This window comes from Heterodontus francisci, chromosome 4, assembly GCF_036365525.1.
Source record: "Heterodontus francisci isolate sHetFra1 chromosome 4, sHetFra1.hap1, whole genome shotgun sequence".
Lineage (NCBI taxonomy): Eukaryota > Metazoa > Chordata > Chondrichthyes > Heterodontiformes > Heterodontidae > Heterodontus > Heterodontus francisci.
Genome location: NC_090374.1, coordinates 167,468,396 through 167,495,060, shown reverse-complemented (window position 1 = coordinate 167,495,060; position 26,665 = coordinate 167,468,396). Strand labels below are relative to the sequence as shown.

Genomic DNA, 26,665 nt, shown 5'->3' with positions numbered 1-26,665 from the left:
ATGCTCTTTTACCACTAACTTTGTGATTTATGTAAATTTGTATTCCCTCCTATGGTTTCCCCTTCTGCCGCATCACAATTAGGGAGCTGAGTGGATCACCTTGGCCCCAAAGTACTCATTGTTGCACTCACAACAAACTACCAGCAGCTGCAGCACAGAATTGTTTCCAGAACTGTCAATATAGAGGAAATGTCAGGATTATAGTTACATCTGCAATGAGTGTGGGTAAACCAATTTAACCTTGTACCACTCAGTTTACTTTCAAGAGTCACGTATGTCAGGCTAGGTTACATTTTCATAACAAAATTCCATTCCCCACAAGTGGTCCTTGGTGAATCCGTGTAGGTGAATATTTCCTCTGATTCTCCCCTATCTCTTCCTGTGGGACAGGGCATTGCATCATTTGGTGCCTTTACACACGACTCAGCTGAGATATTGGAGCGTGCCATGTGGGAGCAAACCTTCGCTCCACTACTCCCTTTGCAGTATGCTCAATATAGTATGTCCAATGTAGTATGAGAAATTTATGTGTTAGATTCCATCATACTTAATATCTATTATTTGCCAATTGAAAAGACAATTTTTCCATTGTCTTTTCAGAACCCTTCATGTCACAGCAGCATTCAAAAGAGCCATTTTATTAAACAAGTATCTTCAGAAATAATTTCTGTGGTTTATATTCTTGACTGTAAGTGATTTAAGCATTTTTGTGCAAACTGTTATAGTTTTGGCGAGGGCGGCACAATAAATAACACCAGGCTTCTGTGCTGCAAACATTAAGCCAATATTTAAATCTGGAAGCCATATGTAAGAGCTCATTAGCTCTTTAATGATAAAGATATTCCTGGCTATCCTTACTCACATGTAAAAGCAAAACACAGATCTATAAACTCCAAGCATCATGCAGAAATATTTTGATGTTAAAATGAGATAATAGTTGTGTTACCATAAACCTTGTGTTATATTCACTGGCAGTGTGCGTGTATGTCTGTAATATTATAACAAGTGTGCTAGGAACAGAGGCAAAACATCATCTACTCCAAAGCAACAACCTTCAAAACCACAAAAATACATCAACAATAATGAGACGAGGAATTCAATTTTTGATAAATGTTAAGAATTTGTAATTACTTTGGAAACTATTTTGATTTCAACCATTTTAATTGGTAAAGAGCAGCTGGCCCTAAACTGACCCAACTACAGAACCTTCTCTGCATCTCAACTTTTTTTCCTGCTCTCTTTCTCCCGTCCACATTTCTCTCTACACTTTGTCATGTGTTCACACTAATACTCACACTAACACACACACTAACACACATACCCCATCACACATTCACATACCACACTCATACTCACACACACCCAAATACATACATTAACACTCACATTTACACACTCACACGCATGCACAAACATAATCACACATGCATCTCGTACACGGACACACATTCCCACAACAGCATGTACTCCAATGCAGGCACACTTCCACATGCAACACGCATGCCACGTGGATGCACACACATTCACCCTCCCTTCCTTCCCCTCTCTCCCGCTCTCTTTATGCTCTCGCTCACTCTCTCAGAAAGAGTATGTCTGGTGCAATAGAGCATCAACTTGAGATTACTTGCTGACCTGGCCAATGAAAGGTGATTTCCTCTTCATTTCTATGGGATGAGTAGGAGCAGGATTGTTTATTCAGCCTCAATCGCTCCAGATAACCATTGCACACCTCTCAGCCCCCGGCCTAGAGACCTACCAAGCTGTGTGATATTCTAGTGGGCTGCTGTTGTCAGATTTCCATAGGGGGCTGGGTTTCCAGCAATATTTTTCTGTCCTGAACACCAGGACCCTGGAAGGACCCTCCCTCTCCCGCCATAGAGACTACTCTGAGGGAAATGCACCCCCTCTGTCAGTAAATTCCACCTCCTGCCCTAAGGATCAATGTTGCCAGTGACACGGGACAGGCAGATAGCCTGCCTGATGTTCATTTCCAGCTACGCTTTGACCCCTGTCAAAGCTGAATTTTATTCTCTCTGGGCCAGATTTAATAATGAAGTCCTTCCATTGGGACTGGAAGTGAGTACACTTTATGTCGGGGCCAAGAGCGGCCAGCCACACGTAATACAGTAGTGGCCAGCGGATTTCGGGGAATAAGGCGCGGGAGCTGACCAATGATGTGGTTGGTGACAGAGGCGGAGACGACAGCAGCAGCTGATGACACAGCAGATGCTGGTGCCATTTTTAAAGGGCTGTCAGACTTGTATTCAATGTTGATGTCTGCAGTGATAGGATTTGCAGAGTGCTAAAAGGGTGCAGAGTAATGGTGGGCAGTAGACCCCAGGCGGCTCGACGCTTTGGTGAGGTCTCCCTCCAAGTGCTCTTAGAGGCTGCCAAGGAAGGAGGGAGATTATCTTCCCTAGGGATGGGAGGAGGATAGCTTAGAGCCCGACGAAGCAAGCCTGGCTACAGATTGCGGAGGAGGTCAGCAGCTGTGGGGTCACTCCAAGGACGTGGATTCAGTGACATAAGCGGCTCAATGACCTCATTCAGGCAACAAAAGTGAGTACCTCATAAAGCCTTCACCTCTTGGGTCTTGCATCTGGCAAAGGAGGAGGGTGCGTTGGGTGCAGAGGGGATGCCCACCCAGACATGGGCAAAAGGTCAGGCAATGCAGACGAATTGCCTACGGTATGGTGAAATGGCCCTGAAAGGAGACTATTTGTCATTGGAGACCCTCACGAAGTCCCTCGAAAGGGGTCGGATGCAGGAGGAAACTGTGTACCCATATCTGTAACCAATGGACAAACACCAGCATATGTCTTGGGATTGTTACCACTGGAAGACTAACAGCACTCATCCTGTGTCTACAGGAGAAGATTGCACACAATCACAGAGAGTGGACCAAGACTGGCAGTGGGCTGCCAATTCTGCATGTCCTGAGCCTGATGAAGGAGAAGGCCATGGAGCTGCTGACCGCCAGATGGATGGAGCATTGTGGACCGAGAGACAATGGTACCTTCCCAAGGCAGTGAGTAAGGTCGTCATGAGACATAAGGGTGCATCTGCAGTGATGGAGCCATGCTGCTCATGAGGTATCCGGTGCCTACAGGGATGTCCAACATAGGAGTGTGTGCTATGTTGGGAGGGGAGCTCTGTGACCCTTCAATGTCTCTGCTCTTTCATACAGGTCACACAGAACCTACTCGAAGAGCCTCCGGGAATGTGGGAGAGCTTGCCACCACTGAGGGGAAGGACAGAGTCTCAGAGGTTTGCATCATCACCTTATACCCCTCCTTCCTCCACCAGCCCAGATACTATCACTTTGGTGGGTATGTGCTTGTCGTTTGATTCAGGCACATAACCTGGTGAACATATCAGACATACGCCTGAGCAGCTGATGGAGGCTGCAACAGCCCAGGCCTCTGACAGTTGGAGGATTGTAGGAAACCAGGCCCATGCTGAGCCCCAGGTTCATGATGTGTCTCTGGTGTCACCAGCTTCATGGGAAATGCTACATCTGCAGCCAAAGGTCAGGTGACAATTGGCAGAGATGCCAGATTCAATGTGGACGATAGAGGAGTCCTTCCAGGCCTTGACTGCTGCACTTTCTCTGACTAGTACATGAGTGGCATCCTCCATTTGAGAGATTGGCGGGTCTCCTAGAGAGCCACATCCAGTAGAGCAGTCAGTACCTGCAGGACATTCATTCAGACCTGCATACTTTTGTCTTAACCATGGGCACAAGGCACCAGTGACGAGGCAAGAGGGAGACAGGGGACCTGGAATCACCATCCGACCCTCTTCCCTCTCAGGTCAGCAGGGAGGCACAAGTTTGACTTGCAAGGGAGTAGGAGTGGCTGTCCACTGCTGCTGGGTGCTCCTGGTGCAGTCAGAATTTCCTCTGCCCTTCTGCCAGTCACACCAGGGCCTCCATCATCCCTGATGACAGAGGGTGTTGCTGCTTCTATGCAGGAGGCCCTCAACCTACTGGGACCCACCATGCCTAAGGCAACCAAAGGATGACCACCAAGGCTGCAAAGGGTCCACTCTGGATCCTTGCCAGCTCAGCGCTGCACAACTGATCAATGCAGCACTTTTGCTCCCTGAAGAAAGAAGGCGACAACAGGGCTGCATAAAGGTAAGTGTTGGTCAACGTACAACTAGCAGTAAGGATCAAAGGAAATGCAAATGTATAAGGGAATCACAAGCCTCCCTTGCACATATCTCATAGTGTCTCTCCTGTTGTCCCTGGGGTCCTTCATCTGGCAATGCTTAGCCAACTTCCTCCTCTGCATCCTCATTGTCTGAGGATGCGTCACGCTCCTCGATATCCTCATTGTTCATTGCCTCCCCTCTCTGTGGTGCCAGGTTTTGCAGTGCACAGAAGACCACCACAATTCATGACTCCCTCGTCGGGTCATACTTAAGGACTCTACCAGATCAATCTGGGCATCTGAATCATCTTCAGCAAACCACTGGCTTGCTCAATGGACGATCGTGTGGACCCATGGCAGGTATTGCACCTCACTTCTGTACCTCTGCGAGCACTCCTTACAGGCGTCAGTAGCCATGTTCTCAGTGGGTAGCCCTTGTCTCCAAGAATCCATCCCTGAAGACGCACAGGTGACCGGAAAAGTTCTGGCACCTGGGACTGCTTCAAAATGTGAGAATTGTGACAACTTCCCAGCACAGACCTACAGGATCCGTTTACAGTGGTTGCAGACCAGTTGTACATTGAGGGAGTAGAAGTTCTTCCTGTTGATGAAGGCCACTGGCTGGTGTTCAGGAGCCTTGATGGCCACATGAGTGCTGTCGATAACACCCTGCAGCTGGGGGATCTAGTGATGGCCCCGAACCCAATGGCCCTCTCAGCTTGAGAGTTGGGATCTGTGTAGAAGTGCACATAGTCGTCAGCCCTCTTGAAATGGACATTGATGACCGCCTTGATACACTGATGGCTGTAAGATGCCACACATATCCCCAGTTGATCCCCGAGGTTCATTGCCATGGTGACCTTTAGCACCACTGGCATTGGATTCCCACCGAGTCCTCTGGGGCACAGCTCATCTTTCATCATATTGCACAGGTCAGTGTTGGCCTCCCTGGCAAGGTGGAGTCTTCATTGGCACTGCCTCTCGGATATTTGCAGGTAGTTTAGCATTGATCGGTAGACCCTTTCTGGAGGGTACCACCTTCTGTGTAGGGGAGCCACCTATCTTTCCCTTCTGCCACCTTCACACTGTCTGGAGGCCACTGCTGACCCTCCTATGGTCTCATAGGTTGTTGCAGTGCCGCTCCAGGTGCCTGGACCTCCCTTCCACTCTTCTGAACCTCCTCTTTAATGGGGTCCCTGAAGCCTGGATGAATGAGGTCCATGATAGGTGGCCTCTCCCTAAGTACAAGACCTTAATTCCCAAGAACCCCCCTCCTTCTGCCCACTTGTCATCTCTGGCGAGATGGCACTTTCCCATTGCTCCCCCTTGGAATGTCACCCCTACAGTTCTGGGACCTTTGCCCCTACTCCTCAGACGATGCCCAAATCCCTCCCTTCTTACCCTGCCAGGCAGTCAATGCTGCCTTTCCCAATGGCCTCCCTTTGTAGCCAGCAATGAGCTCCCACCTTCATGTCACCTCCCTCAACCAAGCAAGGCTCTGAAGCGCCATGATTCCTGAGCACCATTAATAAAATTTAAAACTAAGAATAAAATTGCTGTCAATTGGCCTTTTAAATACCTTAATTACTTGTCAGCCGTGTTGATGTCTGCTCTCTACCCTCCATGTTTGTCACCATGGATAATATCAGGATGAGACGTAACAGTGTCAGATTTTCTGTCCGACCTCTCCCATCCCGATTTTGTGACACCCCGCCTCCATTCCTGTTCCCAAAGCTCACTTAAAATGAAGCCCTATGTCTTTAATATCCACTTTTTCCACTCTGTGCCTCACATTTTTCTCTGCCTGCTTTATGTTTACAGGGATTCCTTCAGGGCGGCACAGTGGCGCAGTGGTTAGCACCGCAGCCTCACAGCTCCAGCAACCCAGGTTCAATTCTGGGTACTGCCTGTGTGGAGTTTGCAAGTTCTCCCTGTGTCTGCTTGGGTTTCCTCCGGGTGCTCCGGTTTCCTCCCACATGCCAAAGACTTGCTGGTTGACAGGTTAATTGGTCATTATAAATTGCCCCTAGTATAGGTAGGTGGTAGGGAAATATAGGGACAGGTGGGGATGTGGTAGGAATATGGAATTAGTGTAGGATTAGTATAAATGGGTGGTTGATGGTCGGCACAGACTCGGTGGGCCGAAGGGCCTGTTTCAGTGCTGTATCTCTAAACTAAACTAAACAGTATTTCTGAGATTCCTCACACTTCCCATGAAGTCCACTGTCCTCCCCATGCTCCTCGAATCAGACATGCTTTCCTCATCTGGAGTTCAGCCTGAATGGGTTAGATAAAAACTGGGAGAAAATAGTGGCTAATATCTTGTGTTTTTAATGGTTCAGAAGATATCAATGAAGAGATCTGAAATGTGGTGCTGCTTCATTCAGATACTCCGTATTACTCTGTGCCAAGCCTATGGTCACTGTTTCCAGTTGTTTCCTGTTCCATTTCACACTGTGTAAGGGAACGCTGACTACAGCACGCACCTCATTATTACACAGAAAACACTTGGCTCCCAATGGCTGTGTGAGAAAGTGGGTGGAATGTAATTATTTAAAGTCTTTTGAGAATTCCAATTCATTTTCAGTGCCAGCATAAAGCAACATGATTGTACAAGACAATTTTTTACATTCAGATCGAAATCCAGCTCAAAGTAAAGTCCAATCAAATAATCTTTCTTAAAAAATTAATTAATTCAGCTTTGTGTGAATGAACAGTTCTGCAAAAGTATATCTTAAATAAACCGGTAATAAGGGAAATTTATTCAGCACTGGCTCATTCTCACAAAAGTAGGTTATGAATGAATCTGGATGCTGAGAAATAGCAAGTGTTAATTTAACAAGTATTTCAAGTAGTTTCAGAGTTGTATAAAGCTGCAACCTTTTGCTAAAATCAGTGGATCAGCAAATGTGCAATCAGTAATGTAAGCAATGTCAAGATGTGTCATGTCAACCCCACATGATGTCAATATGACCAAAACTCTGCATGATTCTCACTCTCAAAACAAAAGTAATATTTTCCAAGCAATGTCATCATGATATGTCACTTTAAGATTGACATCTGCATACGTACACACACATACACACACACACACACATAAACAAAGGGGTTTCCTGACAATGTATTTTGCAGCAGGGAAAAGCGATCAGTAAATAGTGCAGTTAAATTGGATTTTCAATGAGTAGTGTTTTATTATTTTTCTATTTTCAGAGCGTTGGTTGATTACTGTAGGTGCTAATGAGAAAATGTTCATTGTGCTCACTTTATATATGGAATTATCTTGCTCTGTTGCTGTAGAATTTGTGTTAGTGTAGGATATTGACTTCTCCATTAAGTGTGAACTGTGAGTAGAATATGTCCAGCTGAAGCTGACGCAGTCTGTTGTTGGAATGTGAATTGTACAAACACAAGGTCTGGAGCTTAAGTCTCAGAATTGCAGTAAATTCTTTTGTGGTCTCATTTTGTTACTGCTGTCTATTGGAGACAGTCTGTGAATGGAATCCAGAGTAGAGAGAATACATTGCTCACACCAACTTTTACAAAAGGCTTGAGTTGCTCCCAGTCTGAGCATGTGACTGCTGCTCTCCCAAAGTTAGCAAAATTGGAATCATTTCACATGCAATGATTGGATTTGTGATTTTTTTTTCACAGAAGCTATCACGGTATAAAGGAGTTTAATTGGAGATTCTTTTTCTCAGACTTTAGAAAAGTGCTGTTGATATGTTGCTTTTATTGAATAATGTATGTTACTTTTTTGTAGATTTCCATGAATTTTCTCTTTAATGAATTACTTTGAAATTCAGTGACTATGATGTAGACAGAGTTAGAAGCCATTCTTCCCAAGTGACCTTCCACAACAGCGCTGGCCATTTCAATTGGGAGCTTTTGCCTGAGGAAGGAATGCTAAAATTGGAGTTGGTCAGATGGGGATAGGAAGGGAGTTGATTCACTCCCTATTCCATTTAAACTGCCTCCACAACTGGTTTTTGCCGTCGAGGCCACTGTCCCAATGGGTAGTTGCATCACGAGATATGATAGAGAGCAGCAAGCTCTCAGCTTTAACCTTCGATCTGTTGTTGAATTACCTGCTTTCATCTATAGTAGTGATGGGATGATACAATTCTGTTCATCCTTATTACAGGGTCAGTATCCTGGCAGAGTGCATTGTTCACCCATTGTACAACCTGCCCTATGATGTGATAATTGGGCCTATTCTAAAACTACACAATGATCACTTTGCCAGATCACTGCCCAGAAAGTGATGGTAAAAATTATTCCCCATGTCCCGAGACTATATAGCAGGCAGGACATTTTGAAAATTTTATCCACCCTTTCTCCAAGTGTTTAGTTTGTTAACCAGACATATGAAATGTATTGGTATAATCTGAATGTTTACATATATACATATAATCTCACTGTCTGTAAATAAAAAACTGTTTAATTACTACATCTGAAATCTATTGGTATAAGCTCCTATTTCTGTAAAAGGTATGAAAAAGTTTCCGTTATTTTGACTGGCTGTTGTCACATTCACTGCATTCTGTGCTCAGGTTTATTCCGCAGCCTTGGTCTCCATGTAGCAAAACCTGTGGAGCTGGCACTCAGGGTCGAAAGGTCAAATGCCAGGTGCTCCTGTCCTTTTCTCAATCGGTCGAAGACCTGCCAGACGATGAATGTGAAGGTCCCAAACCGCAGACAGAACGAGCCTGCTACACGGGACCATGCAGTGGGGAAATGGTAGAATACGACCTTGAAGAGGCAGATTTATTGTACATCAGCCTCCAGGATTTTGATGAGCTGTATGACTGGGATTATGAGGGTTTCACAGAGTGCTCAGAATCGTGTGCAGGAGGTAAGAAACTGTTTAACAAAGCTATTTTCCCCAATATTACTAAAGACGTTAAACCTATTCAGTCAACTCTTAAACAAGATATTGCTGAGTATTTGTCAGTTCCTGACTCCCAAATCATCTCAATCTGTCAGCTCCATTATGTGCTTTCTATCTTATCCCAGTTGAATGCGTGAGCCCTTCACTCCTCACCTCACCAAACAGATATGCTCAACAGTGAGGGAATGGAACAAAAGCAGAAAATGCTGGAAATACCCAGCAGGTCAGAAAATGCTGCCAGTTCTGTTGAGTGTTTCCAGCATTTTGTTTTTATTCCAGATTTGCAGCCTCTGCACTATTTTGCTTTAGTGTGAGGAATGGAGCTGTCCCAGTTTAGAATTCAGAGAAGGGATGTTGATAATGCTGGCATTACTTTGTAAACTGTATTGCAGTACCACTGAATAAAGTATCAAGCACTTGTCAGTAGTTTGGTAAATGTTCAGTAGCTTTGAATAATGCCAGGTACCTTATGGAAGCCAAGGACATTTTAATTACTGAAGATACTTTAAACTGTGTTAGCCAGCAGAAAAATCTTTGCTTACGGAATCTCGATCTAAAAGCAACAGTAAACACTTTGCCTGAGAAGTTAAATTTATTCAAAAAAGTTTTTTTTTAATTCAGAATTTAATAGCAATAACTAATTTAAAGATGTGTTAAACTGAGCAGGTAGCATAGATTGATTCAGAATTCTCAAGCAGCACCCATCTCTGTTGCACAGTTCACTCACTCATTAATAGTGAAATTCTCTTGTTCGGTGTGATATTTCATTTTATTTTCTGAATATTTTATGCAGCGTGTAGAAGGTGTAGAAGATGTAGATGTAACACAGTCGTTGGTGCACAGGAACATGTTAGTGTCGTTGTATACTTACACTGTCTCCAGAGACAGTCTCTGGCCTCAAGGAGGTATAATTCAGAAGGAACTAGTTACTCACTTGGCATACACTTAGGGCTTAGGATAGTTGCAACTGTCATCACTTGTCACAAAATAATTACAGTTTTTATCCTGAAGTGTGCAGATGCTTGTGATCCTCCTTTGCACAGGGAGTGCAATGAAATATCTACAACTGGGTCATTCTGATCTTTAGTCCATCCCACTCGAACAATGTTTACACAGGAAACTTTATTTAGATTAAATACTGCTGGTCCATTCTCAAAATAGATGACATCTTCTATGCAGATATATAGTTCCAGATAATATAAATAATAGAAAGAATGGCAGGAGCTCCTTGTAGTCCTGCCCTGGAATGCACTTCTGCTAGTTACATGATAATTAATTCCTAAAGGGTGGAGCTCGGGGGCTAAAGGCAGGGCCTGTTGGAGAAATCATGGAAGTAACAAATGTGTGCATAAAGGCTACAGCAGCAAAACAGAACTAACGAAACTTCTGCAGAGTTTTCAGTTGCCTCAGTCCTTCTCCTGCCCTAAAGCCTTTGCTTTGTTATTTCTTATACCTCATGTCACTGGACAAAGGCTGAGGTCCTAACAACATTTCAGCCAGAGTGCTGAAGATCTGAGAGCCCAAGCTTGCTGTTTTCCTGGCCCAGCTGTTCCAGTACAGCCAACACTGGCATCCACCTAACAGTGTGGAAGATTACCCAAGTGTGTTATGTCTATCAAAAATCTGCCTGACAAATTGCGTCCCGATCAACCTCCTCCCAATCATCAGTATGGTGAAGGAAGGAGTTACCAATAGTGCCTTCAAGATCCACTGCTCTCGACATCAAGGAAGCATTTGACCAAGAAAGCAATAGCCTTGAAAGATGTACAAGAGCCCTGGAATAAGCTGGCACTAGGGGGAGACATGAAAGAAGGTAAATATATATTAATTCTAGAAGCATTCAAAATAAGATGGCGGGACTGAGGGTAGTTGTAGTAATGGTGGAAATATCACAAAAAAAGGCTAAATGCAGAGAAAGGAAGTTAATTTAATATTCAAGGGTATAGAGGATTGAGGAAGGTCAGTAAAGGAGAGGATGTAGCCACACATGTCTGGGAGGTAAATGAAGTTGATCCTGAGGGAGGAGGTGAGATACAGAAAGAACTACTTTGGATAGAAATCCAAGCTAAGGTCAGGAGGAGAAGGACAGTTTACTTTGCAAAGAAATAAAGATGGTGTGTGAGTTATTTTGTTGGGTGATTTTAATCAATCTGATTTAAATTTGGAAAACCCTTGCAGTCTAGCGTTAGTAAATTATTTCAGTAGGAGACAAATTGAATAACGCTACTCATACAAAGGCAAAATATAATATAAAATATATATTACTACAATAGCAAGAAACCTATCAGCAAAGAGGTAAAAACATTAAAAGATGCTTGAACCTAGTAATTAGTACATGTTAGTAAATATTCTATATGATTACTTCCTCAAAATATTCACAAGCGAAGACATGAACAGCATGCTCTCCGCCCAAAAAGGATAATCAAGGCTTTGACATAAATAAGGTGGAAGTCTAGACAAACTGAAGGGCTTGAAAAAATAAATCAGCAGGGCTAGATAATACTTATGGCAGGGTGTTGAGAGAGATTGGAGAGGAGATTTGTGAGGCACTGACAATCATTATGAGGGAGTCAATAGACACTATGGAAGCAGCAGTAGATTGGAAACAGGCTAATGTGGGGCCCATATTCAAAAAGGGTGTCGGTAGATATGCAGGCAATTACAGAGCCATTAGTATTAGTTCTGTGTAAAAGAATAGAATTGATTATCAGGAGTAAGCCTGAGGTAACCGGCAACCTAGTAAACAGCAGATAGCATGGCTTTAGAGAAAGCAAACCCTGCCTGGCCAACCACCTTGATTTATTTAAGGAAGTTACAACCCAAATTGACAGTGGTAAAGTCTACAGCATTACATACTTAGATTTCCAACAAGCATTTGGTAAAGATGTACATAAAAGGTTACTTACTAATTAAGCTCAAAACTGTGGGAATTCATGGCCGATTTTTGGTATAGATGGGAAATTGACTAAATGGTAGGAACAACATGTACTGGTTAGATAGGTACTGTCAGGATAGCGGTATGTCTCAGGAATACTTACATCAATGACTTGCATTTGGAAACTTAATGCCATCTCGTCAAATTTTCAGATGTTACCAAACTCGGAGAGGCAGTGGAATCAAAAGGAGGCTTCCCAGAATTATATAAATGTATATTTAATGGAAAATTACATAGTATTTAGAGCTGTGAAGATTATCTAAAGTATTATAGCATTTTAGGCAAAGGATTTATTTGTGACCATGAATTTTATATCAGCTGAAATTCTAAATAAGAGAACAGATATAAAATAAGCTTCAAGCTAACTCTGAAAAACGAGCCTTCTAATTTTCATTTGTTTTTAATCAAAATATGTTTTAGCAACTGGAGTGCTGTTTCCAGTGGTGTTTCACAGGGCTCAGTACTGGGTCCCCTGATTTTTGTGGTATATATTAATGATTTGGATGTAAATGTAGGGGGCGTGATCAAGAAGTTTGCGGATGACACAAAGATTGGCCGTGTGGTAGATAGCGAGGAGGATAGCTGTAGGCTGCAGGAATATATTGATGGTCTGGTCAGATGGGCAGAAAAGTGGCAAATGGAATTCAACCTGGAGAAGTGTGAGGTGATGCATTTAGGGAGATCAAACAAGGCAAAGGAATACACGATTAATGGGAAAATACTGAGAAGTGTAGAGGAAGTAAGGGACCTTGGAGCGAATGTCCACAGATCCCTGAAGGTAGCTGGACAGGTCGATAAGGCAGTTAAGAAGGCGTATGGAATCTTTTCCTTTATTAGCAGAGGTATAGAATATAAGAGCAGGGAGATTATGCTGGAACTGTAGAAATCATTGGCTAGGCCACAACTTCAGTACTGTGTGCAGTTCTGGTCACCTCATTAGAGAAATGATGTAATTGCACTGGAGCGGGTACAGAGGAGATTTACGAGGATGTAGCCAAGACTGGAAAAATGCAGCTCTGAGGAAAGATTGGATAGGCTGGAGTTGTTCTCCTTGGAACAGAGAAGACTGAGGGGAGATCTGATTGAAATGTACAAAATTTTGAGGGGCCTGGATAGAGTGGAGGTGAAGGGTCTTTTCACCTTAGCAGAGAGGTCAGTGATGAAGGGCATACATTTGAAGTGATTGGTAGAAAAACTAGAGGAGGGATGAGGAAAAGCTTTTTCATCCAGAAGGTGGTGATGGTCTGGAACTCACTGCCTGAAAGGGTTGTTGACGCAGAGACCCTCAACTCATTCAAAAGGAGTCTGGATATGTACCTCAAGTGCTGTAAACTGCAGGGCTACAGACCAAATGCTGGAAGGTGGGATTAGAATAGGTTGATTGTTTTTAGGCCGGCACGGACACGATGGGCCAAGTTGCCTCTTTCTGTGCCTTAAACTTTCTATATATCCTAATCAGTTACACGACACAATTTCATTCCAAACCAATGAACACCAACTTAATTTCTTGACTAAGTGCCTTTAGCACTGGGGCAGTGTATGTGAAAAACCACAGTGCTGTTCCTTTTCCACAAGCTAGTTCGAGACACATCACACATTTAGTCGCGTGCAGTTCTCTTTCATTTCTGCAGGATGGGTAATTAATCTGCAACATTATTCTGTTTTATGATAATCTTCCTCATTTCATATCGACCATATTAAAGCCCATTGCAGTCTCCTGAATTCCAGGATACACGTATTGACCTGAATTTTATTCTCCCGCCACTGGGAGCAATGGCGGGAGAGAAAAATACTGGCCCACACACACGGGCTGCGCGCCACCATGCCACCGCAATCTAGTGCATGGTGGCTCATTTAAATACACAGGCCGAGCAGCCCCTGCCCCCCTCCCCAATCACATGGCGGGGCAGCCTCAGCAACGCCATGAAAGGGGCTGCCAGACCCGTACAGAAACTACAGAGTTGAACCCCGTACCCTCCCCCAACTACACTGTACATAAATATGTTACCCGCTCCCCGCAAAAGACAATGAAAAAAATGGCTGCCCTGTTACCACCCCCCACCCCCAGCTGAAACACTTACATTGAAGATTTGACCTCTCCACCCAACCAACTGCATGAAGTTCCCTCCTTCCCCACCTGGTGGCGCTAGCTTTCCCTGGACAGGAAAGTGAAGGCACGTGAGTGAGATGAGATAGTTGAATGCATGGCTCAAAGATTGGTGTGAGAGAAATGGGTTTTGATTCATGGGGCATTGGCACCAGTACTGGGGAAAGTGGGATCTGTACCATTGGGACGATCTAGAACTGAACTGTGCTGGGACCAGTGTTCTGGCAAGTCGTATAAATAGGGCAGTAGAGGAGGGGAGGCGGTGTGTGTATTGTCACTGGACTAGTAACCCAGAGACCCAGGGTATTTTTCTGGGGACATGGGTTCGAATCCCACCACGTAGGTACCAATGACATAGGTAGAACTACGAAAGAGGTTCTGCTGAGGGATTATGAGCAGCTCAGGGCTAAATTAAAAAGCAGAACCACAAAGGTAATAATCTCCAGATTACTACCTGAGCCAGTGCAAATTGACATAGGGTAAATAAGATTAGAGAGGTAAATGCGTGGCTCAAAGATTGATATAAGAGAAATGGGTTCCGATTCATGGGACACCAGCACCAGAACTGGGGAAAGAGAGAGCTGTTCCCTTGGGATGGGCTTCACTTGAACCATGCTGGGACCAGTGTCCTAGTGAATCATATAACTAGGGTTGTAGATAAGGCTTTAAACTAAATAGTGGAGGGGAGAGTTCAATTGAAGGCAAGTTTAAAAATTCAAAAAGTAACGAGAGAGCAGAGGTGCAGGATAGTGAAGGGGCATACATTAATCAGAGTGTGGCAGGAAGGGACAAAGAATACAAGCATAAGAGTACAGCAGAAATTAGAACCAGAGTAAGTAAAAAAGGTAAAAAGTCAAAGCTTAAGGCTCTTTATCCTACTGCACATAGCATTTGTAACAAGATAGATGAGTTGACAGCACAAATAGAAATAAAGGAATATGATTTGATAGCTATCACAGAGACACGGTTGCAGGATGACCAGGACTGAAAACTCAATGTTCAAGCATATTCAACGTTCCGGAAGAATAGGCAGAAAGGAAAAGGAGATGGGGTAGCTTTGTTATTAAAGAAAGGGATCAGTACAGTTATGAGTAATGATATAGGTGTAATAGATTGTGATGTAGAATCAGTTTGGGTGGAAATAAGGAATAGCAAGGGAAAGAAATCACGGGTGGGAGTGATCTATAGGCCCCGAGGAGTTGCCTCTCTGTAGGACAAAGTATTAATCAGGAAATAATGGAGGCATGTAAGAAGGGCACTACAATTATCATGGGTGATTTTAATCTGCATATAGACGGGACAAATCAAATTGGCAAGGGTAGCATGGAAGAAGAATTTGTAGAGTGCATCGGGGATTGTTTATTAGAACAATACATTGCAGAACCTACCCGGGAACAGGCTATTTTAGATTTAGAATGAGGTAGGATTAATAAGAGATCTCGTAGTTAAGGATCTTCTGGGGGAAGCGATCATAACATAGTAGAATTTCAAATTCTGTTTGAGGGTGAGCAACTTGGGTCTCAAACCAGTGTCCTCAACTTAAACAAGGGCAATTACAGAGGTATGAAGAAAGAGTTGTCTAAAGCGGGCTGGGAAAATAGACTACAGGGGAAGTCAGTAGATGAGCAGTGGCAGACTTTTAAGCAGATATTCATAACATTCAGTAAACATTTATTCCGGTCAGAAGGAAGGACTCGATGAGAACAATGAACCGCCCGTGGATAACAAAGGAAGTTAAGGAGAGTATCAAATCAAAAACAAAGGCATACAAAGCAGCAAAAACTAGTAGTAGGCCAGAGGATTGGGAATTTTTTAGAAACCAGCAACGGATGACTAAACAACTAATAAAGAGGGAGAAAATTGATTATGAGAGTAAATTGGCAAGAAATTCTACAGGTATATAAAAAGGAAGAGAGTAGCTGAAGTAAGTGTGGGACCCTTAGAGGATGAGACTGGGGAATTAATAACAGGGAACAGAAAAACGGCAGTTAATTTAAACCAATATTTTTCATTGGTCTTCACAGTGGAGGACACTATAAACATCCTAACAATAATAGATGAGCAAGGTGTAAATGGAAGGGAGGAACTTGTAACAATCTCTATCACAAGGGAAAAGGTGCTTGACAAACTGCTGGGACTAAAGGCAGACAAGTCGCCAGGACCTGATGGCCAGCATCCAAGGGTTTTAAAAGAAGTGGCTGCCGAAATAGTGGAAGCATTGGTCGTAATATATCAAAACTCTCTGGATACCGGTAGGGTACCAGCGGATTGGAAAACCGTTAATGGGACGCCCCATTCAAGAAAGAAGGAAGACAGAAAGCAGGAAACTATAGACTAGCTGGTTTAACATCTGTCATTGGGAAAATGCTAGAATCCATTATTAAGGAAGAAATAGCAGGACATTTAGAAAAACATAATGCAATCAAACAGAGTCAACATGGTTTTATGAAAGGGAAATCATGTTTGACAAATTTGTTAGAGTTCTTTGAGGATATAACTAGCAGAGTGGATAAGGGGGAACCAGTAGATGTCGTGTATTTGGATTTTCAGAAGGCTTTCGATAAGATGCCACATAAAAGGTTGTTGCACAAAATAAGAGTTCAGGGTATTGGCATGGATTGAGGATTGACTTACACACAGAAGGCAAAGAGTCAGGATTAATGGGTCTGTTTCAGTTTGGAAAGCCGTAACTCATGGGGTGCCACAAGGATCAGTCCTAGGGCCTCAACTATTTACTATCTATATTAATGACTTGGAGGAAGGGTCAGAGTGTAGTGTATCCAAATTTGCTGACGATATAAAAATAGATGGGAAGGCATGCTGTGATGAGGACATAAAGAATTTGCAAATGGGATATAGATAGGTTAAGTGAGTGGGCAAAAACTTGGCAGATGGAGTTCAATGTGGGAAAGTGTGAGGTCATCCACTTTGGTAGGAAGAATAAAAAAACAGATTATTATTTAGATGGAGAAAGACTACAAAATACTGCAGTACAGAGGGATCTGGGTGCATGAAACACAAAACGTTAGTATGCAGGCGCAGCAAGGAATTAGGAAGGCAAATGGAATTTTGGCCTTTATTGTTAGGGGGTTAGAGTTTAAAAATAGGGAAGTCTTGTTACAACTGTACAGGGTGTTGGTGAGGCCACGCCTGAAGTACTGCATGCAGTTTTGCTCCCTGTATTTAAGGAAGGATATACTAGCATTGGATTTAGTTCAGAAAAGGTTCACTAGGCTGATTCCTGGGATGAGGGGGTTGTCTTATCAAGAACGGAAAAATAGGTTAGGCCTTTATTCATTGGAGTTTAGAAGAATGAGAGGTGATCTTATTGAAACATATAAGATTCTAAGGGGGTTTGACAGGGTAGATGCTGAGAATATGTTTCCACTGGTGGGGGAATCTTGAACTAGGGGACATGACCGCCCCATCAGTCAGCTCTCAATCATCAGTAAAGTGATGACATTGCTATCAAGAGGCACTTGCTGAGCAATAACCTGCTCACTGACGCTCAGTTTGGGTTCCGCCAGGGCCACTCAGCTTCTGACCTCATTACAGCCTTGGTTCAAATGTGGACAAAAGAGCTGAACACAAGAGGTGAGGTGAGAGTGACTACCCTTGACATCAAGGCAGCATTTAATCAAGTATGACATCAAGGAGTCCTAGCAAAACTGAAGTCATTGGGAATCAGGAGGAAAACTCTCCGCTGGTTGGTGTCATACCTAGCGGAAAGGAAGATGGTTGTGGTTGTTGGAGGCCAATCATCTCAGCTCCAAGACATCACTGCAGGAGTTCCTCAGGGTACTATCCTAGGCCCAACCATTATCAGCTGCTTCATCAATGACCTTCCTTCAATCATAAAGTCAGAAGTGGGGATGTTCGCTGATAATTGCACAATGTTCAGCACCATTTGCCCAATATCCAGGCTTGGGCTGATAAGTGGCAAATAACATTCGTGCCACACAAGTGCTGGGCAATGACTATCTCACACAAGGGGAAACATCCTTTCCACATCCACCCTGTCAAGGCCCCTCAGAATCTTATCTGTTTCAATCAAGTCGCCTCTTACCCTTCTAAACTCCAGTGGATACAAGCCCAGCCTGTCCAACCTTTCCTCATAAGACAACCTGTCCATTCCAACTATTAGTCTAGTAAATCTTCTCTGAACTGCTTCCAACACGTTTACATCCTTTCTTAAATAAGGAGACAAATACTGTGCACAGTGAGCCAGATGTGGTCTCACCAATGTCCTGTAAAAATGAAGCATAACCTGCCTACTTTTGTATTCAATTCCCCTCACAATAAATGATGACATTCTATTAGCTTTCCTAATTACTTGTTGTACTTGCATACTAACCTTTTGCGATTCATGCACCAGGACACCCAGATGCCTCTGTATCTCAGAGTTCTGCAATCTCTCAGCATTTAGATAATATGCTTCTTTTTTATTCTTCCTGCCAAAATGGACAATTTCACATTTTCCCACATTATACTCCGTTTGCCAGATCTTTACCCACTCAACTAACCTACTTATATCCCTTTGTAGCCTCCTTATGTTCTCTTCACAACTTACTTTCTGACCTGTCTTTTTGTCATTAGGAAATTTAGCAATCATATCTTCAGTCCCTTCATCCAAGTCATTTATATAAATTGTAAAATGTTGAGGCCCCAGCACTGATTCCTGTGGCATCCCATTCGTTACATCTTGCCAACCGGAAAATGACCCATTTATGCCTACTCTCTGTTTCCTGTTAGCTCACCAATCTTCTATCCATGCCAAAATGTTACCTCCTTTTATTTTCCACAACAACCTTGATGTGGCACCTTGTCAAATGCCTTCTGGAAATCTAAGTATAGTACATCGACCGGTTCTCCTTTATTCACAGCACATTTTACTTCTTCAAAGAACTCCAATAAATTGGTTAAATATAATTTCCTTTTCACAAATTAAAAAGCCACTCTAATGATAACCATGAAACCATTGTCAATTGTTGTAAAAACCCATCTGGTTCACTAATGACCTTCAGGGATGGAAATCTGCTGTCCTTACCTGGTCTGGCCTACATGTGACTCCAGACCCACAGCAAAGTTGTTGACTCTTAAAATGCCCTCTGAAGTCGCCCAGTAAGTCACTCAGTTCAAGGGCAATTACGGATGGGCAGTAGATGCTGGCCTAGCCAGCGATGCCTACATCCCACAAAACAAGTTTAAATAAACCATGTTGACTCTGCCTGATTACCTTGAATTTTTCTAAGTGCCCTGCTATAATGTCTTTAATAATAGCTTTCTGCATTTTCCGCAAGATGTTTAGCTAACTGGCCTGTAGTTTCCTGCTTTCTGTCTCCCTCCCTTTTTGAATAAAGGAGTTGCATTGGCTATTTCCAATCTAATGGAACCTTTCCCGAATCTAGGGAATTTTGGAAAATCAAAACCAACTCATTAACTATCTCACTAGCCATTTCTTTTAACACCCTAGGGTGAAGTCCACCAGGACCCGGGGACTTGTCAGTCCGCAGCTCCAACAATTTGCTCAGTACCGCTTCCCTGGTGATTATAATTTTCTTGCATTCTTCCCACACCTCCATTTTCTGATTTACAACTATTTCTGGGATGTTACTTGTATCCTCTGTGGTGAAGACTGATGCAAAATACTTGTTCAATTCATCTTCCATTTCCTTATTTTCCCTTATTAATTCCCCAGACTCACTTTCTATAGGACTAATGCTCACTTTGTTAAGTCTTTTTTCTTTTTAAAATATCTATAGAAACTCTTACTATCTGTCTTTATATTTCTCGCCAGCATTCTCTCGTACTCTAATTTTTCCCTCCTTATTAATCTTTTAGTTGTTTTTTACTGATTTTTTTATTCTGTCCAATCTTCTGACCTGCCACCCATCTTTGCGCAATTATATGCTTTTTCTTTAAGTTTGATACTATCGTTAACTTTTTTAGTTAACAACGAATGGTGGGTCCTCCCCCTTGGAATTTTTCTTTCTCATTGGAATGTATCTATTCTGTGTATTCTGAAATTCATCTTAAATGTCTGCCACTGCATCTCTATTGACCTATCCCTTAATCTACTTTGCCAGTTCACTTTTGCTAGCTCTGATTTCATGCCCTCATATTTGCCCTTATTTATGTTTAAAATATTAGTCTTAGACCCACTCTTCTCTCTCTCAAACTGAATGTAAAATTCAATCATATAGTGATCGCTGCTGTCTCAGGCGCCTTCACTATGAGTTCATTAAGTAATCCTATCTCGCGGCCGTTGCACAATACTAGGTCTAGTATAGCCTGCTCTCTGGCTGGCTCCAGAACATGCTGTTCTAAGAAACTATCCCGAAAACATGCTATGAACTCCTCATCCAGGCTACCTTTGCCCATCTGATTTTTCCAATCTACATGTAAATTAAAATCCCCCATGATTATCACTGTACCTTTCTGACAAGCTCATTATTTCTTCCTATATAACCTGTCCTACTGTGTAGTTTCTGTTAGGGGGCCTGTACACCATTCTCACAAGTGACTTCTCACCTTTATCATTTCTCATCTTGACCCAAAGTGCTTCTACATCCTGGTTTCCTGAACTTAGGTCATCCCTCTCTATTGTGTTAATACCATAATTGGTTAACAGAGCCACCCCTCCACCTTTTCCTAGTTCCTCTCCTTTCTAAATGTCATGCACCCTTCAATATTCAGGTCCCAATCTACACCATCCTGCAGCCATGCCTCTGTAATGGCTATCAGATCAACAGATCAGATCATTTCTATTTGATATCAGTTCATCTGTTTTGTTTTGAATGCTATGTGCATTCAGATACAGAGCCTTTAGTTTTGTTCCTTTATTATTTTTGTAACTGCTAGCTTTGTCTGCTGAGTTACTTTTAGATTTGTAATCACTGTCCCTTTCTGTCATGGTCTGTTTATCTTTTCCCATATTAATACCTTTTTCCGTTGCCTTGTCTGTACTCTTTGATTTACCACATTCTCTCAAATTTGATCCCTTGCCCCTGCTGTTTAGTTTAAAACACTTCCCTAGTTATATGACTTGCTAGAACACCAGTCCCGGCACAGTTCAGGTGTAGACAGTCCCAACGGTACAGCCCCCACTTTTCCCAGTACTGGTGCCAGTGCCCTACAAACCGGAATCCACTTCTACCACACCAGTCTTTGAGCCAGGCATTCATTTCTCTAATCTTATTTGTCCTACTGCAATTTGCATGTGACTCAGGTAATAATCTAGAGATTATTACCTTTGAGGTTCTGCTTCTTAATTTGGTGCCTAGTTCCTCATACTGACTATGCAGAACCTCTTTCTTTGTCCTGCTTGTGTCGTTGTTACCTACATGGACCACAACAACTGGATCCTTCCCCTCCCACTGTAAGTTCTTCTCCAGCCCTGAGCAGATGTCCCAAACCCTGACAGGCAACACAGCCTCCTGGACACTTGGAATGTAGCAGGAGCCAAGTTTCTGGCACCACAAGTGGCTCAGCTGCACAGGTTGGGGGGAAGAAGAGTGGAAGGGCAATAGTGGTAGGCGATTTGATAGTTAGGGGAACAGACAGGTTCCTGTGGCTATAGTCGTGACTCCAGGACGGTATGTTGCCTGCCTGGTGCCAGAGTCAAGGATGTCACAGTACTGCTGGAGGATATCCTTTCGGGGGAGGGTGAACAGCCAGAAGTCGTGGTCCACATTGGCACCAACGACATAGGTAGAAAGAGGGGTGAGGTCCTGAAAGCAGAATTTAGGGAGCTAGGAAGGAGATTGAAAAGCAGGACATTGAAGGCAGTAATCTCAGGATTACTCCCAGTACCACATGCTAGTGAGTATAGAAATAGGAAGATTGAGCGAATGCACACGTGGCTAGAAAAATGGTGTAGGAGGGATGCCTTTAGATTCCTAGGGCATTTGGGACTGGTTCTGGGACAGATGGCATCTGTACAAGATGGATGGGCTACACCTTAACAGGAGCGGGACTAATATCCTGGCAGGGAGATTTATTAGTCCTGTTGTGGAGGGTTTAAACTAGCTTGTCGGGAGGGTTGGGAATCTGTGAAGGAATTCAGGTAGGAGAAAAACAAAGCTGGTTATGGGAAGTAGAAAAAGTGGAAAGCAGCAGAAACAAATACTAGAACTAATCAGGGTCAAAATACCCAATAGTGTTAAAAAGGCAGACTTAAAGGCACTCTGTCTGAATGCACGTCGCATTCGCAGGAAGGTAGGTGAGTTGATGGCATAAGTAGAAGTAAACAGGTATGGTTTAATTGCCATTGTGGAGACATGGCTGTAGGGTGACCAAGACTGGGAACTGAATATTAAAGAATATTTGACATTTAGGAGGGACAGGCAGAAAGGAAAAGGAGGTAGGATAGTGCTGATAATAAGGGATGGGGTCAGTGCATTAGTGAGAGAGGATCTTTGATTGTAAGAACAGGATGTAGAATCTGTTTGGGTGGAACCAAGAAATAGCAAGGGGCAACAATTATTGGTAGGAGAAGTTTATAGGCCACCAAACAGTAGTGGAAACGTAGGGCTTGATATAAATCAGGAAATTAGAAGTGCATGACGCAAGGGCAATTCAGTAATCATGAGTGACTTCAGTCTGGGGAAATCTAATAAGCACCAGTGCTGTGGAAGAAGAATTCCTGGAATGTGTCTGAGATGGTTTTCTGGAGCAATATGTTGAGGAACCAACTAGGGAACAGGCTATTTTGGATCTAGTATTATGCAATGAGAAAGGGCTAATAATCTGGTGGCAAAAGAACCTTTAGGGAAAAGTGACCATAGTATGATAGAATTTTCCATTAAGTTTGAAAAAGATGTAGTTCAATCCAAAACTTGGGTCTTAAATCTAAACAAGGGCAATTATGAAGGTATGAGGAGCAAGTTGGCCATGGTAGATTGGAAAAATACATTAAAAGGTTTGATGGTAGATAGGCAATGGCTAATATTTAAAGAATTAATGCATGGTATTCAAAAATCATACAATGCTTCAAGGCAAAAGAAGCCAATAGAGAAAGCAAGTCAGCCATGGCTAACAAAGGAAGTTAAAGATAGTATTAGATCAAAGGGGGAGGCTTAAAAAGTTACCAAAAAATGTCGTAAGCTGGAGGATTGGGAGAGTTTTAGAATCCAGCAAAGGGGGACCAAGAAATTGATAAAGAAAGAGAGAATAGAATATGATTGTAAACTAGCAAGAAATATAAATATGGATTGTAAAAGCTTCTATAGGTATGTAAAAAGGAAAAAAATAGCGAAGACAAATGTGGGCCCACTACAGGCAGAGACAGGAGAATTTATTATGGGAAATAGAGAAATGGCAGAGAAGGTAAATAATTACTTTGTGTCTGTCTTCACAGAGCAAGATACAAGAAGTTTCCCTTAAATAATTGAGATCCAAGGGTCTAGTGAGAATGAGGAACTAAAAGAAATCAGAATTAGTAAAAAAGTAGTACTGGAGAAATTAATGGGACAGAAAGTTGACAAATCCCCAGGACCCAATGATCTTCACCCTAGAGTGTCGAAAGAGATGGCTACGGAGATAGTGGATGTATTGGTGAACATCTTTCAAAATTCTACAAAATCTGCAGTGGTGCCTGTTGCTCAGAAGGGAAAGGGGAAGAGGAGCAGAGCATTAGTCATTGGGGACTCCATAGTTAGGGGAACAGATAGGAGGTTCTGTGGGAACAAGAGAGACTCACGGTTGGTGTGTTGCCTCCCAGGTGCCAGGGTACGTGATGTCTCTGATCGTGTTTTTGGGATCCTTAAGGGGGAGGGGGAGCACCCCCAAGTCGTGGTCCACATAGGCACCAACGACATAGGTAGGAAGAGAGATGGGGATTTAAGGCAGAAATTCAGGGAGCTAGGGTGGAAGCTTAGAGCGAGAACAACCAGAGTTGTTATCTCTGGGTTGTTGCCCGTGCCACGTGCTAGCGAAGAGAGGAATAGGGAGAGAGAGGAGTTGAACACGTGGCTGCAGGGATGGTGTAGGAGGGAGGGTTTTGGTTTCCTGGATAATTGGGGCTCTTTCTGGGGTAGGTGGGACCTCTACAAACAGGATGGTCTTCACCTGAACCAGAGGGGTACCAATATCCTGGGGGGGAGATTTGTTAGTGCTCTTCAGGGGGGTTTAAACTAAATCAGCAGGGGAATGGGAACCTAAATCGTAGTTCCAGTGTACAGGCTGTTGAGAGTAGTGAGGTAGGGGATAAGGTTACAGGGACGCAAGAGGGCACTGGCAAGCAAGAACTTGGTTTAAAGTGTGTCTACTTCAACGCCAGGAGCATCCGGAATAAGGTGGGTGAGCTTGCAGCATGGGTTGGTACCTGGGATCCTGATGTTGTGGCCATTTCAGAGACATGGGTAGAGCAGGGGCAGGAATGGATGTTGCAGGTTCCGGGATTTAGATGTTTCAGTAAGAACAGAGAAGAGGGTAAAAGAGGGGGGGGTGTGGCATTGTTAATCAAGGAAAGTATTACAGCGGCAGAAAGGACATTTGAGGACTCGTCTACTGAGGTAGTATGGGCCGAGGTTAGAAACAGGAGAGGAGAGGTCACCCTGTTGGGAGTTTTCTATAGACCTCCGAATAGTTCCAGAGATGTAGAGGAAAGGATAGCGAAGATGATTCTCGACAGGAGCGAGAGTAACAGGGTAGTGGTTATGGGGGACTTTAACTTTCCAAATATTGACTGGAAATACTATAGTTCGAGTACTTTAGATGGGTCTGTTTTTGTCCAGTGTGTGCAGGAGGGTTTTCTGACACAGTATGTGGACAGGCCAACCAGGGGCGATGCCACATTGGATTTGGTACTGGGTAATGAACCCGGCCAGGTGTTCGATTTAGATGTAGGTGAGCACTTTGGCGATAGTGATCACAATTCGGTTAGGTTTACCTTAGCGATGGGCAGGGACAGGTATATACCGCAGGGCAAGAACTATAGCTGGGGGAAAGGAAATTATGACGCGATTAGGCAAGACTTAGGATGTGTAGGATGGGGAAGGAAACTGCAGGGGATGGGCACAAACGAAATGTGGAGCTTATTCAAGGAGCAGCTAATGCGTGTCCTTGATAAGTATGTACCTGTCAGGCAGGGAGGAAGTTGTCGAGCGAGGGAGCCGTGGTTTACTCAAGAAGTTGAAGCGCTTGTCAAGAGGAAGAGGGCGGCTTATGTTAGGATGAGACGTGAAGGCTCAGTTAGGGCGCTTGAGAGTTACAAGCTAGCCAGGAAGGATCTAAAGGGAGGGCTAAGAAGAGCAAGGAGAGGACACGAGAAGTCATTGGCGGATAGGATCAAAGAAAACCCTAAGGCTTTCTATAGGTATATCAGGAATAAAAGAATGATAAGAGTTAGAACAGGGCCAATCAAGGATAGTAGTGGGAAGTTGTGTGCGGAATCAGAGGAGATAGGGGAAGCGTTAAATGAATATTTTTCGTCAGTATTTACAGTAGAGAAAGAAAATGTTGCCGAGGAGATTACTGAGATACAGCCTACTAGGCTAGATGGGATTGAGATTCACAAGGAGGAGGTGTTAGCAATTTTGGAAAGAGTGAAAATAGATAAGTCCCCTGGGCCAGATGGGATTTATCCTAGGATTCTCTGGGAAGCCAGGGAGGAGATTGCAGAGCCGTTGTTGTTGATCTTTATGTCGTCATTGTCGACAGGAGTAGTGCCGGAGGACTGGAGGATAGCAAATGTTGTCCCCTTGTTCAAGAAGGGGAGTAGAGACAGCCCTGATAATTATAGACCTGTGAGCCTTACTTCGGTTGTGGGTAAAATGTTGGAAAGGGTTATAAGAGATAGGATTTATAATCATCTTGAAAAGAATAAGTTCATTTGCGATAGTCAGCACGGTTTTGTGAAAGGTAGGTCGTGCCTCACAAACCTTATTGAGTTTTTCGAGAAGGTGACAAAACAGGTGGATGAGGGTAAAGCCGTGGATGTGGTGTATATGGATTTCAGTAAGGCGTTTGATAAGGTTCCCCACGGTAGGCTATTGCAGAAAATACGGAAGTATGGGGTTGAAGGTGATTTAGAGCTTTGGATCAGAAATTGGCTAGCTGAAAGAAGACAGAGGGTGGTGGTTGATGGCAAATGTTCATCCTGGAGTTTAGTTACTAGTGGTGTACCGCAAGGTTCTGTTTTGGGGCCACTGCTGTTTGTCATTTTTATAAATGACCTGGATGAGGGTGTAGAAGGGTGGGTTAGTAAATTTGCGGATGACACGAAGGTCGGTGGAGTTGTGGATAGTGTCGAAGGGTGTTGTAGGGTACAGAGGGACATAGATAGGCTGCAGAGCTGGGCTGAGAGATGGCAAATGGAGTTTAATGCGGAGAAGTGTGAGGTGATTCACTTTGGAAGGAGTAACAGCAATGCAGAGTACTGGGCTAATGGGAAGATTCTTGGTAGTGTAGATGAGCAGAGAGATCTTGGTGTCCAGGTACATAAATCCCTGAAAGTTGCTACCCAGGTTAATAGGACTGTTAAGAAGGCATATGGTGTGTTAGCTTTTATTAGTAGGGGGATCGAGTTTCGGAGCCACGAGGTCATGATGCAGCTGTACAAAACTCTGGTGAGGCCGCAC

The 26,665-nt window shown here is 43.4% G+C and overlaps 1 protein-coding gene across 1 annotated transcript in view; it reads left to right on the top strand.

The window, feature by feature from the left end:
* LOC137368744 (ADAMTS-like protein 1) overlaps positions 1–26,665 on the top strand; it is an 852,599-nt gene that overhangs the window by 681,806 nt on the left and 144,128 nt on the right. The window contains exon 15 of the mRNA XM_068028933.1: positions 8,705–9,006. Within this exon, the coding sequence (XP_067885034.1) occupies positions 8,705–9,006 (302 nt within the window). The remainder of the gene's footprint in view (positions 1–8,704; positions 9,007–26,665) is intronic.